We start from the raw sequence: 15,953 nt of genomic DNA, 5'->3' as shown, positions 1-15,953 counted from the left end.
GTTTTGGATAATCCGTTAACCGAACCAAAATTTTCGGGTTTGAGTCTCCAATAATCGAATTTTTTGGTTATCGGTTCGGTTTCGGGTATCATTTTTAGAAAAAATTCGGGTATCGGTTAACCCAATAACCGAAACGGGTTAACCGAAATAACCAAAAATTATTTAATAAATTATTTAATACATAATTTATATACATTTTAATTATTAATTCATTAATTTATTTATTTTTAAATAAATAAATCGATTCTTAGGTAAAATAAAATTATGATATATTAGAAGTATAAGAATGAGCTTTAGTTTAGTGGATAAGTTGTTTTGTATATTTTCTGGAGATTAGGGTTCAAATCTTTTATCTAGCAAATTATTTGAATTTTATTTTTTTAAATGGGTATTTATTGGGTAACCAAACACCTAAAACGGTTCGGGAACGGTTAGTGAAATATGACAATTTTGGGTTCGGGTAACCGAACCCGAACCGATCGACAACCCTACATCTGAATATTGCCTATATTTTTTTTTGTAATTTCTCATACTTTTCAATTTAAAAGCTGGTGAAGTTATATGTCATGTTTCGAGGTTGAAAGAAATACTATAAAAAATTTGGTGGTAATTTTTTTTGAAAACTTAAAAACTATAACCCACAATTAGCATATTAATAATCAATTTTTAAGTAGATTTAATAAGTGAGGGCTGAAGTCCTTATTTAGGGTGGGAAACTTCATCTTCTACAATCACTGCTTTTACAGTCACTGCGAAATGAGAGATAGAAGAAATCAATGAATTGAGTGATCGATCGGGAAATTGATAGGGCGGAGATGAAGCTGCGGCACGCAATGGTGTGCTCTTCGAATCAGAACAGGAGCATGGAGGCGCACGCGCTGCTCAAGAGAGAAGGCTTCGACGTGGCTTCCTACGGAACTGGGCAGCACGTTAAGCTGCCTGGACCCTCCCTTAGAGAACCCAACGTCTACGATTTCGGCACCCCCTACAAGCAAATGTTCGACGACCTCCGCCGCAAAGACCCCGAGCTGTAACCCTTCTTTCTTTTCTTCCATTTTAATTCTGTATGATTACTGTGAATTAGGTCATTTTGTGATATTAGTTTTGAGATTTGCTCCATCTCTCTTTCAAATAAGTTAGTTGAAAAAGGAAGAATTTTTGGTTTATGTGAGTTCCCTGGTGACTGCACTTTGTGTAGGAATTAGCTGCAATATCGGCAAATTATATGAGATAGGGTTTTAGTTCATCATTGAAATCTTTAACTGATATTCTTGTTAGCTTGTGAGTAGGATCAGTAGGTGTGTTGCTGTAGCTTGGTTTGTTGAAGAGCTCAGATTTTAGTCTAGCTGGCTTGTGAGGTGTCTCTGGAAAATCTTAGGATGAGTGATATGATCATATGATATTAGAAAACAGAAGAAATACGGGATTGGGATGTAAATGAAGTTAGACGACGGTGGAGGGAATACATTATGCAGAGGAGAGATTGTTGTGGTTATTTTTGGTGTTGATGTCAATGGCATGCCAAGTCAAAACGAGGAGCATTGACTCTCTTCAGTTCTATGGTGTGGAAAGCGCTAGTGTTTGGTTCGTTTCAAGTTGTATTAGAGATTAAAGACATGTTGCTAGGAAACATTCCATAGCCTTCAGCCACGGTTATAGTCGATTGTGGAAGCAAGTTTTGCTCTAAAGAGGTGAAGACGATTTAAGCTGAGAAGTAAAAGAATATTTGCATTTTTAATTGATGGAAATCAGTATTGCATTTCATGATGATGACATTCTCGCAGTTTGCAAACAAGAAAACATGAACTAGTGAATTAAATCCTTTGCATGTGTCAACAATTTCAGAGCCCCATATAAAGACCTCAAGTTGTAACCTTCTGTTTTATACCCTTTTTCCCCATCGGTTCCCATATTTTTCTTCCCTCTATTTTGTATGCTTACTGTGAAAAAGGGACTTTTGTGATATTGTCTCTTTGGCAACTTATGTGGGTGAATGTAGTTTTGGATATTGGTACATGCAGTGAGTCAAGCAATTTATTTCGGATCAGATGTTGCAAACCTTGATGCTTAATATCTCACCAATATGACAATGAACAAATGAACATATATACATGCTCATGTTAGCTTAAATATTTTGTCCTTATATTTCAGTATTTCAGCCTCAAATGTTTCAAACTGTACAGATATCGGCGAAACGGAATACTACCAATGCTCAAGAGGAACTTATCTGTAAAAACTGCCCCTCAGCGTTGGCAAGAAAATGCTGCAGATGGTACATTTGATGTGGTACTTACATTTGAAGAAAAAGTTTTTGATATGGTTCTTGAAGGTTTGTAAGTCAAAGCAGACTACCACCTTTTCCCCTATGATAGTGAAATTTATTTTATGGATAGTTTTTCTATTTTCCTGTGTGAAAGTTTAAAGCTTTCTTCTGGATGCGAATATCACTCCCCAATTAAAATTCATGCGAAAACAAGAGATATCCTTGTAGGGCTTAAATATTTTAGATATGTTAGTGGATACTTGAACTGAATATGCTAATGAATTGTGTAATACTATATAATTGTGTTTCAGGTCATGAAATAGCACACTTATTTCAAAGCTTATTATGTTTTTATATGCCGCTTTGCAGTGAATTTCCGTATTTAGTTAGATGTGGTGATTTGAGGCCTCGGGCAATATATATCTATTCTTTCGCACTGCGTTCATGATGGAAACAAAGGAAACATATACTCCTAGAAGTGGGAGTTAAACAGTTAGCATGCCATGTGTAACTTGACATCATTGATCATACCAGTATATCACTAGTTCTAGATGTGGTTACTTTCATTCATATATTCAAAAATAGTATCTTTATAATCGATCAGCTCAATGTCTATGTGCATGTGGCAGATCTACACAATCGGAAGCAGGTGCTTTTGAAGCCCGTTTTAGTTATCAACTTAGAAGTTAAAGATAACCACGAAGAGGCAGCAATTGGTGGCCGGCTTGCGCTACAATTATGTCAAGAGGTACACTTGTTATGCTATCCAGAGATTGAACACAGTAGTTTCAGCTGCTTACTGTTATATGCAATCATATGCAGATCGAGGCTGCTGAAAACTGGGAGGAATGTGTTGACGATCTTATTATAAACTTTGAGAGACAAAACCACAGGAAGCTCGTCTACAGCATCTCGTACTACTGATCATGTTTCGACTGATACTAACAGGGAGATCTGGCTACGAACGCAGTAACCAAGCCGAAGGCAAGCTTTGAGATATCTTCTCGAGATCAAGATTTCTCACTTGAGAATTTGTTTGAATCTCCTGTGCTAAAATTATGCTTTCTAATCGGGTAATCACAAGGTACCAGTGACCTACAGTATGTATACAATTTTTCTAGGAGCGAGCAAGATTGAAATGAAACTGAATGAAATTTTAATCCACTTAAGTAACTGCCTATTCCTTATCATTGCTCCAACAAAAAAAGATACCTCAAGAAGTGTTCACATCACAAAAAGATTATATCTGTAAATTATTACACTTTTAATTAATTTTGATTTTAGGATAGGGATCAGAGTACCCCAAATTTGGGTTTTATGATTCATAATTTGAGTTTTTACTGTGAAAATCTTTTGTGATGGTTCATTTTTATTTAAATTTCAATCTTTTGCCACATTAATGCCCCGTGTACCCCAATTACACCGTGCAACTGATTTCTGAATGACACTACTTCAACATACAAATATCGATCTCCAAATGTCATTTATATATTTGAAGTAGTGTCATTCAGAAATGTTCAAGTGTCATTTGCACGGCCCATAAAGTAAATGCCGCAAAGAGAAAAAAAAAATCGAAATGTGGACAATCGAAATATATATGCACGGAAACCATTTTGACAAAGGGCAATTTAGGTATAACATATTACAAGCAACATTTCCTCAAAACAAACCCAACTAAAGATATCTCGATACAACTGCTGAACTGAGGGTAACAGCCAGCACATTGATCTTTACACACCATATTAACACCACCTTTCAAAACCTGCCTTTTTCTGTATCTAACGCTGCTTTTCACATTCCATTACCTCTCAACGGTAAGAGCGTCGAATTTATAACTCTGCGAAAGATTTACGAGAACTTCTTCCGAATAAATAGGGCCGACGGAACGCTGACTTGGATAATCTTGCTATCGTTTCACTTGTGAAGGCCGATTAAAATGGCTGGCGCAGCTCCGTTGCTCGGGCAACTCGTGCTCTCTTGCAACGATTGTGGAAGAAATTATCTTCTTCTGCCATAGTAAACACCGGCACCGGAATGGTATATATGGCGATGACGCGGCCCTCCTCCAGACCTATGCTGCCCATCCCATGAATGGCCCCTGTTTGACACTCTACCTCCACTATGAGACGAGTTTAGTGGCTGCATACCTCCGTTCAGTTCCTCCTCTTCTCTATCGTTGTATTCTAGGACGAGACGCTTTATGTCTTGTTTCTCTTCTAGCTCGGCTGCTTCTTTTTGCTTTGTGCTCTGCACGAGAGAGCAGTCGCGAGGGATGTACATCTGCTTTGTCTGTTGCTTGTTACCGCGCTTCACAAGCACCTTCACCTGGACTTCCTTGCTTCCACCAGTCCCTTCATCTGTTGTCTCGTCACCGCTTTCACCTTCAGTTCCTCTTCCATGGTGTTCCTTGACGGGGCCTTCGAACAAATTCATGGGTATCATCATATTTATTGTTGGCCGCGAGCGCAGCTCTAGCTTTCTTGAATCCAAACTTTCCTGCATCCATTCAACAATTTACTTTAGTCGCATTAATTTGAGATTTTAGCCATCAACCTATTTTCACGGTGTTACCAACTTTGACAGGGCAGGAATACATGGTTTTTTATATATCCAACACAAGTTAACACAAATGGAAAATAAATTCAAAAATCGTACCTGCATTAGAGCCCGCAGTTCCCGGTCAAAATCAGCCACCTCCAGAGGGTCTACCTTGGCCACCTTCTGCCTAACACGAACCTCGTCGTCTTCATCTGAAGCAGGATCGCGTCCATCATCGTATTCATCTTCACTTTCACCAACCTCATCTTGGTCAGTTTCTTCATCATCACGATCAATGTTTTCAATGGTGCCACTTCCAGAATCACTATCCGTCTCCCCAACATCATCTTCGTGCAATTCACCATTTTCCTCTGTGCCATTACCAGGACTTTGTCCATTGACAGATAGAGTACCAGAACTCGTCCTACGGGGAGTTTTTTCCGAGTCTGAGTACTTCTCGCTGTGAGCTTTCTCTGTTGAAACTCTGCGCTCAAGCTCTTCGAGATCAAATAGAGCAGCATTAACCTCCTCAACTGATGAAAAACGGATCATCTTTGGCCTCAATTCAACAAATAAATCCTGAAAAGTAATTGTATTTGTAAGATCAGCTGAAAGAAGTCATAAGTGAGGCACCTCAAGTTGCAGGATACAGCAGTAATGATGGAAAAGATAAAAGGGATTTTATTAAAATATAGCCCAAGCTTTAATCCAACGTTCACTTTTTAGCCCGAATTTACAAATATTACAAATATATCCTGTACTTATTATATAATTTATATTCATTGTTTAGTTTATAGCGCGAGTCAAAATTCCAGCCATCCGAGGTTGACGTGTATCGCAGGAAACTGATGTGGAATTATAAAATAAAAGAAAATTACACATATTACAAACTAATTTGTAAAATAATAAAAAATACTCCATCCGTCCCTCAAACATCTTCCCCTCTTTCTATTTTGGGCCATCCCCAAAACATCTTCCTAACCTACTTTTGGAAATAATTGCATTCACTATTACTCTTACAATCTTCACTTTTTGTGGGACCCATTTTCCACTCATCAAATACACAACTAACTTTTATTAAAACCTATGCCACCCTCCCTTAGGAAGATGTTTGGGGCACGGACAGAGTTAACATTTTTTTTTCAAAACCATCTCTCCACCTCTCACCCCTCCGGCCCTCCCTCACCACCACTCTCTGTTCTCTCCCATCTCAGCCGCGACAACCTCCCCTCCACCGCTGCAGCCTCACCAGTATTTTTTCTTCTTGGTTATTTCATCAGTGCCATGTATTCCATTGCATTCTAAGTTGATTATTCCAATGTAGCTCAATATCATTCAAGAAAGGATTCCAGATATCTGATCTGCTGATTATCTTATCTGAATACCTTATAACATATGAGCAGCTACAAGATTCAGAGAGCGCAGCATGGCCGAACCACTAATGAAAGCTTGTAGAAAAGCATCAAAGACATGAATTCAAGAGAGCTTATGAAATGGGTGTTTAGTTTGGTGGGACGAGATAGATAAGATTGATGGGATGGGATAGAATAGGATTGGAGGATGATTAAATAATCAACCCAACTTTGAGATGATAAATAATCATCCAATTGAATGATTAGATTGCATGCCGCCGAGTTATCAATCACGGGCCGAATCATGCAAACCAAACATTTGATTAAGTTAGTTTATTTTACCAGTCATGCCTTATCACTCAAACCAAAAGTCTCCTCAATCTCCTTTACTTTATTCTTGGAGGAGAAACAGCGACTGACTTAAAGGAATAAAGGATAATCTCAAAATTTGGAATGACTTGTATCCTACAATTTGGCCAATCCTACCCAAATCCGAATTTATAGGATAACCATGTCCAGAGAAGTTATTCATTATTAGGTTTTGAATCCTAGGTTCATTTATTTGAAATGATCAAAAATGCAATTTAGGTAAGATAATAGTCCAGTCCAGAACATACCAAGAAATAACACAAGGTAGAAACTGACCTGCAGATCAAATTCAACATCCAGGGGAAGGACACCTTTGCTCAGAATATACCTCTGGAAGTGTATCAAGAACCGATCAAGCTTCCTTTTTGATGAACCTCTATCAAAATAATGCCCACATGTCTCAAGAAGTGTGATGACCATTCTGATACGAAAACAGTCCTCTGGAGGATCCAATGTATCTTGCTAGTTTCATGAAATAAAGCAAATCACTCAATGCTGCTCAAAATTTGAAGTATTGTAGCAATATAGTGGCAATAGACAATTCAAGGTATCAATAGCTGCAAGAAAAATCCTACTCAACATGGATTCCAAATCCAGTGATCTAGCATGAAAAATTTCTTATCAGGTAGAGATAAATAGCTCCGAAAATCACAGACACGTGGTCTCTATAGTGAAACAGTATCCATTTTTCTGAACATATAATATACCAAAAAATATATTTAATATGTTATACAAATAAGCATACTAGTTTCTTGGCACAAAAAAACAGAATCTGGTTTCATATGTATGATAAGCTATTAAATTCAGGACCCTTTTCGATGTCACACAATAGAATAAATTACATAACATGGTGTATACATCCTCAACAGATTACATCATGATAAATGTTCCTTTACATAAAAGAAACATATACCCCTCATCAGGAGAAAATTAACAAACAACTTTGCCATTTCGAAATTTGAAGGACTAACATGATGCTTCACAATTAGAGGGACTAAGATAGATGTATACTAGATAAACTTCCGATTCTGCAATATATCATAATAATAGATTGACATTTTTTAACAAATGAAGCTCGTATAATAGACCACTTAAAAAAGTGCAAAACATCACTATATTTGATCTCTTTAAAAAATAGATGATCTACACTATTATAAATTTTTAAGGTTGATTTTGAAAGAAAAAAGAATTAAGGTTAATAAGAAGCAATAATTGAATACAACAGTAAGAGAAGGAAGTATATAATATGATAGAATTTCTCATAAAACGATCAGCAGAAAATATATTCAAACAAAAATTATTTCAGTATTGTCAAAGCTTCTTCATTTATCAAAAAAGCAAATCACAGAAACAGCCTACGTCATACTCAACATAACAACTCCTTACCTCTGTTGTCCCATGTCCAAAAGAAAGAATCAGATAGAGCGTATCAAAGATGACAGATGAGTCAACAAGTTCATAGTTATACAGTTCCCCCAAGAAACGCATGTATGCAATCCGTTGTTGCTCCATTCCATATTCATTTAACTCTAAACCCACTCTAATTTCCTCCAAAACCTGAAGAGAGACAGAATTTTATGTTAGATAATCTATAGTAAGATTGTGAAAAATCTAAAAAATCAAATTTATGAATGCACATCCAGACTGTAACAGATCAAAGCAACATGGTGGATGGAACCTCAATCAATGTTTTTCTAATTAGTTGATTTGTTAATAATGGCAAACCTAAATATAAAGGATAAAAAACAGCCACATATTTGGTTAGTTCAGACATCAGGGGACTAACCTCATCAACAACGGCAACTGCAAATTCATCATGATAGCGACTCAGACCAGCAGTAAGTGATGCAATCAAATGAATCTGACCGTATTTCCCTTTGTGAACCTTCAGAAAACACTTCAAAAGATACTCCTCACATTCACTCCAAGGTAGCTTGCGCAGCTGTCGTAGAACATGCTCAATGGAGGACTTATCAAGATCTGAGAAAAGTAGTTTCCTAATATACTGCGGAATACAACAGTTACAAGGTTAAAACCATTTCTCCAATATCAGCATATTATAACAGCAATGGAGAGAAAAACTACCTGATGTAAAGGAGGACGAACTTTGGAGACCCGTGCAGATCTTTCTGGTGGTTTACACAAGTAATAAGCATTTTCCACCAAGGTGCTTTGACGGGGATCCAAATTCTTAACATTTTTTAAGCGCATCAGTATCTCTAGCATGTTTGACATGCGAACAGTGGTCTCAGGGGACCGGTAGAGAAAGCGACCACATGTCTCAAGGAGATTGCAAGCGACATCTATATTATGGTGCGTGAAATCATCTAAACAAGCCTGAAACAAGAGAAAACTGACTCTTGTAAAATGGGAAAACAGTCTCAACCTGACATAACTCTGGTGCCAATATAACTGGAATTTTGTAGTGTTCAACTTATAGTAATGAAACAAGCAGCAAAATCAGTGGGATATGCCAAAAGCCAATAGTTTCATGCACCACATCTAGCAAATTTTAGAAAACAAAAGGTCTCTTGTGACCCAAATGGTGGGATAGAAGACAGCACAGCCACCAACCAGACATAAAATAACTTCTGATATGAATAAGCTCCTCATACACCAATACAAGCTTACTAGAAAGGAATGCAGAAAATTATTTCGCATGTACATTATATAGACACAATGTAATTTTCCGTACCTTTAGACAGCTAAAAACCAAGCTGGCAGGAGCAATTTTAAACTTGCAAAGTTCTCCAATAAATCGTATATTCCTGATTTTTGTTTCAATATTCATTTGATCCTGCAATATGACAAGAGTAGGAGATAAATTGTATGCCTGGCAAGAATACAATGTGAGTTCAAACTAAATACATGTGAATCTGTTTAGACTTTAGATCACCTTCTTATTAATTAAAGTATTGAACTCTTCCTCCAACAACTGTAAGAGCATCGATGATACATCTCTCATACAAGTAGACAGTGTAGCAACCATCCGTGAGTAGTAAGCCAACAACTCTAGAGATGTTCTTGGAACATTGAACAATACTCTCACAAGCTTTTTCCTAGTAGACTTTGAGTTAAGATAGCAAAACTCAACCTAGAAAATTAGAATGAATTCTGGTTAGAGATCCATCCTAACATCTATATATTTGTAAAGATAACCGAGAAAAATAGAAAAATGCTCCAGCGGGAATAGGAAATTTACTGTGAGCTGGTCAATCAGATCACGGCTAACACAGCTTGGAAGTCTATGTAGCAAAGCTTCGAGGTTAGTTCCATCAAGACCTTTGGTTTTATCCTTTTCGATTTCTCCTCTTCCAGCATCCTTCTCCTTACCTTTCTCTTTGTCAGAGTCTTTGGCTTTCTCCTTGTCCTTTTCTTCTTTATCATTGTCTTTACCCTCTTTATCCTCTTGTACAATTGTAGAATCTGCAGAAACCTCAGGATTTACTTGCATAACAACTTGACCTTTATCTGACTCCGGAGCCGTGTCCTTCAAAGACAATTACTATGTGAATAGACAACCATAATTCTTGACAACATCGAAGCACTATATTCTAAAGAATAACAAGCACTGAAAAAATAGGTAAACCCTCTGAATCTTATAGGACCCTAGGAATGTTGTAGGAACATACAATATGATTTGCACTTAAATTGTTCATATGCCATTGAAATAAAAAGGAGAAAATTAGAAAAGGACTTCTAGTGTAAGAACATTTATGTGAGCCATTGAATTGAAAAGGAAAATTAGAAAAAGGAGAATATTAGAAAAGGACTTCTAGTGATTGAGCATTTATGTGATATTCCTAACTACATACAAGTATGCAGCTAATATTGGAGAAAAGTAGGGTAAAGTAATTACAGCTGACTGGTCTTGGGTCTTTGAAGATTGTTCATTCGACTTCGATTCAGCCTCTCCAAGCAACACCGCAGGAACAAAAGCTCTAATCAGGAAAACCAGTCGACAAATTTAGCTCCAATTATTTCATTTAAGGACAAACACTAGAATCAATTTATAAATCAGCCACCTAAGATCTGGAAGGCACTCGTAGAAGGCTCTAGTATCATCATCATCCCACAGAGCTTCAAGAGTGGGAGAATCTTTGCTGGCTACAGGAGATGATGCATCCTCCCCTGATGTGACTCTGGTAGTATGACTATCCTCTGGCATCACAGGAGGTTGCATATCAAGTGCTTCTGCTAGACTACACAAGAAATCATTGTAACATTTCACCACAACCACAGGCAAAATAAAAAGCAAAAACAATAAAGAAGCACATATAGAGGTGCCAAAAAAGAATGGCAGGGGCAAATAAATGAGAATCCCTACAGATATAACATAAAATATGCAAGTCTAGGAGGGAGAAGTGACAGTTAACTCACGATGAGACACCACGGCTTAGATGGTCATATGATTTTCGCAGCTTTTCATATGAAGTGGCATTTTCCTCACTCAATTCACCTTTGGCATTCAAAATCTTTGCGTTTTCATGCTCCATTTGGCGAAGTGACTACCATTCAGGAATTAAATAGATCAGACACTTAGGGATAAATCCAGAAACTAATAAATAGAACAGTAATCTAACACCAAAAACTCAACTCCGAAGTCCTTACAGCATGTTCAGATAGAAGAAGTTCCACAGCAGCATCATAGTAAGTCTGGAAAGCCTTCCGGAAGAATTTTTTCTGATCGGCTGTAATATTAAGTCCCTTGAGAAGCTGTAAGTCATGGACACCAGCACGATAAATAAATATAACTTTAGAATTATAAATCCTAGGCACAGACACTCACTACCAAATTCATGCATGTAACTATACGCAGTCAAAAAGTAATAGAGGAACCATCCAGATCCATAATAGTTCACAATATTTGTCAATGAGTGACTTGACCAGAGATAGTTTGCGCATCTACAACTTCTCTGGCTAGTGAGACACAATTGCACTTGCGTTAAAAGGATGGGCTACATTTCGAATTTGGAACCATGAAATAAAGTGCAATCCAGTAAAAGGCCATACTGTAAAATTATTCATCTTTATATATCATGCAAGTACTTAACTGTACAGTACAGGTTAGTCTCAGATTAAAGTTAATGAACAAATATCCAGGTGAAGCATTAATAATTGTTTATAATTAGTTTAGTTAAAATAGTAACAGAATATGTTAAACCAAGAAATGAAAATTAAAACTAGAAGGAAACCAATAACAAATGTAAAAGATGTACCTCTTCAAGAATATCTTGCTCAGTTAATGGAAATCCAAGAAGAAACCTTCCTTGTCGGGCAAAACTAGCAAGAAGGGACAAATTTGTCTGTGTTGCATCACGATCCTTTAAATGCTCTGGGCTAGTAAGATCCTTAATGATGTTCACAAATATACCAGTATCTTCTACAACCCCAACAAAGTAAAGCTCCAAAAGAAGCTTCAAGGTACTCCGTTTCTTCATGGCTCTTGAATTTTTGTCTGCATCGGGATCCTCAACAGATTTTCCCGGCACAAAAACTTTTAAGAGGCCTTGAACAAGACTAGGAGCAAATTCTTTATACCTCTGATGGAGCAAAGAACAAATCTGATGCAAGAAGATTCTTGTTAGATCTATAGGTGCCAGACAGGACCAAACAAAAGAAATGTAAACGATGAAAAGAGCTGATATAGAAGTCACAAAGTGAAATTCCACAGATGTTACAGTAGTGTTCTTTTTAACCATTAGAGTTTATTTGAAACCATTGTTCTTCTCAATATTTTCCAAATCTTGGATAAAATTAATTACAGTACAATTCATTTAGGAATTCATGGTATGAGAAACTAAAAAGAAATGTGTTAACTTAACATGAAACCAATACAACGGACTTATTAGTCCTGCTAAATAAACTATAATTCATAAAGCATGTTTCATTATCTTCATCAATCTAAGTAGAAGAGTGAAACCTAGATGAAGTTAAATGGCAAGCCTTGCACCTGGTGCATCTGCACATGCCTAAAAGCCAAGGCAGGCCACATTGAAGTGGTGCGCCTCCAAGGCTCTAAGAGCTTATGTTCACCCCTAGTGGCCTAACAAGTATTCCCTGTTCTGTGTGCTACTAACAAAGTCCAGCATGTATAATAGAATAACACTATAATCTGACTCATAATGCACCAACGTGGACAGAGTGGACTAGTCGTAATTTAGGTCGAAATCTCAACTTTGATGAGTAAAAGAGAAACTGAAAAAATCCACCACAAAGCAGCCTAGACTTGGTACGAGTGTTTGCAAGTTTAATAACTAGTAATTACTATTGTCTATAAGGAGCCACTGTGGTATCATTGTGACGACACAGACATATAGAATTCAGGAGCACATGTCATAATCTTTTAGTAAATGAATTCAGGAGCAGATGATATAATCTTTTAGTAACTTAATTCAGGAGACAGTATTAACTTCACAACAGTAGAATGCAAGACGAAAGAGCTAAATGAATAACAACCTGTACAGCAGACTGTATATCAGCAGATTTAAGCTTTGCATCACAGATCGCAGCTACGGCTTCACTGACAAATTTGCTTAAATTCACACCACGCAATTCATCCATTAGACCTTCTCGCTGCTCATCATTGATTTGCTTTAATTTTTTAATCACTGCTGTATTGCGCTTGATACTAGAGTCTAGTGTCCTGAGAAAGCCAGTGTCTGGATCCAACAAATAGCTAATATCAGCAGTTAGCCAGATAGATTTAAACAAAAAAATCCCCAGTAGGACTTGAAACGTGCAAGCATTAAGTTTTTGTATTGTGCGAGAAAGCTCAATGCTCCAAAAGTTCTAATCGAGTATAAAGGCTCATCGAACCATCAAGACTTCAGAGTAGCACATGAGTTATGGCAAGCAAAAGCCAATGAAAGTTTCAACATACTTAATCGTTGTACAGATAAGGCTATACTAGATTTTATGGCAGTGGCAATAAACAAATCAAGAGAGCAGCTGGAAACAAAATTTGGAAATAAATTAATTCATCTTCTGAAGGAGAAGAGTACGCGGCCACATGTAACCTAACTCAAATTCTACATTCTCTCTCTTTTTCCATGTTTCATTTGACAGGATACTTGAGCAATGCATCATCCATACAAGAACAAGAAGGATAAACGGAGAGGGAATAAGAATACTAAAGACAATTGTAGAAGACAGTCATGTATACTCAATTGGCGAAATCTCTTTTCATATCTTGGCTGAGTGAAAAGTGCTAGGGATAGATGGTATTACATGAATAGCCCTTTCTCAGCATCACCACTTGAAGCACAATCCAGCACTTGAAAGTCAGTGCAGAAGTAGAATGAAAAACTACCAAAATGTGAACCTAACTAAGTATAACATCCTAGTATAACCAAGGATTTATCTTAGAGGAAAAAAAACAATAGACTACCCAGTTCTTTCACTTCAACATGCTTAGTTGTACGTTAAGAGTGCTCCAATTCACCTGAATCAGTAAATGAGCCTCTCACGGAAGCGGTTCTCTTTTCAGATATATATTTGCTCATTATAGTAGCTGTGGCCATACAGTAATAATATAACTAATTCATATTACATCTTTGAATTTGATACAGATATGTTATGACTGCTAAGCTGGATAACAAAATCTCAGTATCTCAAGCATCAATCAGACTGTGGAAGGAGCATCTACGAAATTGAGACCACCAAGATCTCTACCACAAGCTACTATGTCCAGAAGCACGAACTATAGCCATATATAGTGGCAGTTCATCAGAGCCCCAAGAAACCTTATTCACATAGGGTGCTGGATTTACTGTAATGAAAAAGGAGAGAAAAAGTATATTTTCACCCATTTTCTACCATTTTCATATGTTTACCACTCCCTTCGTCCAATTGATAATGGCTCACTTTCCTTTTTGGTCTATCCCATTGATAATGGCATGTTCCAAAAAAGAAAACCACCTTCTCTCATAAAAAGTTGTGGGCTCCACCACTTTCTATCACTTTTATCCTTCAATTACTCTTCTTCTTAATAATCGTGCCGAACAATAATGATCCATTATCAATGGGACGAAGGGAGTATGATGAAAAAAAAAAATCGGGCAAGGTGAAATATTTTCTCGGGCAGCTCCTTTTCACTCATTTTTTCTCCAATGTTGGATAATATTGTCCTAAGGTAGGGGGTGTAAAAATATTTTCCAACATTTTCTCATATTTTCATCTCTAGTAAGCATATGATTAAAAAAAAAAAGAGAAAAAGTTAACACTTTCTCATCTTTTCTTATTCCATCATTTTCCAATGAAAATTTTACAACCGAAGTAAATGCACCCTTAATGTCTTTCCAAAAAAAACTAAACAAGCTAGCCTTCTACTATCTGTAATCTTGTGGCATATTCAACAGTGAATGAACTTATTTTGCATTTGAGAAATCCCAGGTAAATATTCGATTCGGGAAGTTAAGCATGTAGAATGTAGAAACTGTGAATTCAACTCAATTTCTTTCAGTGAGGGTACCAACCAGGCCTCTCAGGGTTCAAATTACTTTGACGCAAAGCCATTTTCGCTTCAACTGACTTCTTAAATTCCTCAAGCCGGGCAACGGCTTCCTGCAACAAATAATTCTATCAGTAAACTCTTAAAATTATAAACTATACTCCATACAAAAAAGCATCGTCATCTTAGAAACAAGCAACAAAATATACTCAATCTTCACCAACCATGAAAAAAGGAAAAAACTAAACTCCGCAAACAAACACTGTCATTGTTAGAGTAAGCTCTCGCTTGGCATATAAATCACAGAAAGGGTTTAATTTTAACAGATAAGGGACAAAAGCATCTACTTTGAGTAATTAAAATAAATGGGGGAATTCAACGAAGAACTGGAATGAAATTTGTGACCTCGTCATCGTGTCTTCGCTCGTCATCATGTTTCTCCGGTTGTTCTCCGGCAATATCTTCAGCGTGTTCCATTTGTTAGAGAGAGAAGCTGCGGCGGGTGTTGAAGAGATCGACGTCGGGGTGGGGTGGGGTGGGGTTGGGGGTGGAAGATTGTGAGCGATTGGAGTTTATGCTATTATTTTTATTACTAATTAATTAATTTTAAACATTAGGTGCTGTTTGGCACTATCTAAATTGGATTTGACTAAGACGGTGTTTGGCCGCGAATAAAATCTGTTTCTCTTCGTCGTCGTCTACTCATATTTTTGTAAGAATAAAATATTGATATCATGTTATTAAACTTTATTAACCAATTTTATACAAATACTATAAATACGGGTTTTTTGTTATTGTTTGAATAAATGGTCTCACTTTATACAAATACTTTTAACAATTTACTACAAAGAGATTTAAATTTAGAAAAACCCAAAAAATAAAAATAAAAATTCAGAAATACCCTATGTGTACAAGTTTATTTAGCCAAATTCCAAATTGATTGAAGTTCTCAACTTTTTTACTCTTTTTCTTTTTTCCC

General features: G+C 36.8%; 2 protein-coding genes across 3 annotated transcripts; one reads left to right on the top strand and one right to left on the bottom strand.

Annotated features, from left to right (window-relative positions):
- Positions 1-659: 659 nt before the first annotated feature.
- On the top strand, positions 660-3,429 carry LOC130987913 (uncharacterized). Of its 2 annotated transcripts, XM_057911616.1 has the most exons (4): positions 660-1,030; positions 2,184-2,329; positions 2,893-3,011; positions 3,086-3,429. In XM_057911616.1, the coding sequence occupies exons 1-4, from the start codon at positions 816-818 to the stop codon at positions 3,185-3,187; spliced, it is 582 nt and encodes a 193-aa protein (XP_057767599.1). In that variant the 5' UTR covers positions 660-815; the 3' UTR covers positions 3,188-3,429. The 2 variants fall into 2 exon arrangements, with proteins under 2 accessions (XP_057767599.1, XP_057767598.1); XM_057911615.1 differs by having other exon boundaries at positions 667-1,030; positions 2,893-3,429.
- Positions 3,430-3,840: 411 nt separating this feature from the next.
- Positions 3,841-15,553, bottom strand: LOC130987912 (regulator of nonsense transcripts UPF2-like). The gene is made up of 17 exons (XM_057911614.1): positions 15,380-15,553; positions 15,000-15,087; positions 12,982-13,184; positions 11,742-12,086; positions 11,134-11,238; positions 10,903-11,030; positions 10,548-10,724; positions 10,382-10,463; positions 9,725-10,012; positions 9,419-9,616; positions 9,218-9,319; positions 8,608-8,859; positions 8,309-8,527; positions 7,909-8,079; positions 6,799-6,984; positions 4,919-5,380; positions 3,841-4,759 (listed from the first exon to the last, which is right to left on the bottom strand). The coding sequence occupies exons 1-17, from the start codon at positions 15,449-15,451 to the stop codon at positions 4,262-4,264; spliced, it is 3,576 nt and encodes a 1,191-aa protein (XP_057767597.1). The 5' UTR covers positions 15,452-15,553; the 3' UTR covers positions 3,841-4,261.
- Between the last annotated feature and the right edge of the window lie 400 nt (positions 15,554-15,953).

The sequence above is a fragment of the Salvia miltiorrhiza genome, chromosome 6, assembly GCF_028751815.1.
Source record: "Salvia miltiorrhiza cultivar Shanhuang (shh) chromosome 6, IMPLAD_Smil_shh, whole genome shotgun sequence".
Lineage (NCBI taxonomy): Eukaryota > Viridiplantae > Streptophyta > Magnoliopsida > Lamiales > Lamiaceae > Salvia > Salvia miltiorrhiza.
Note: the sequence above shows the minus strand (reverse complement) of the source record. Positions and strands in the feature narration are given on the sequence as shown.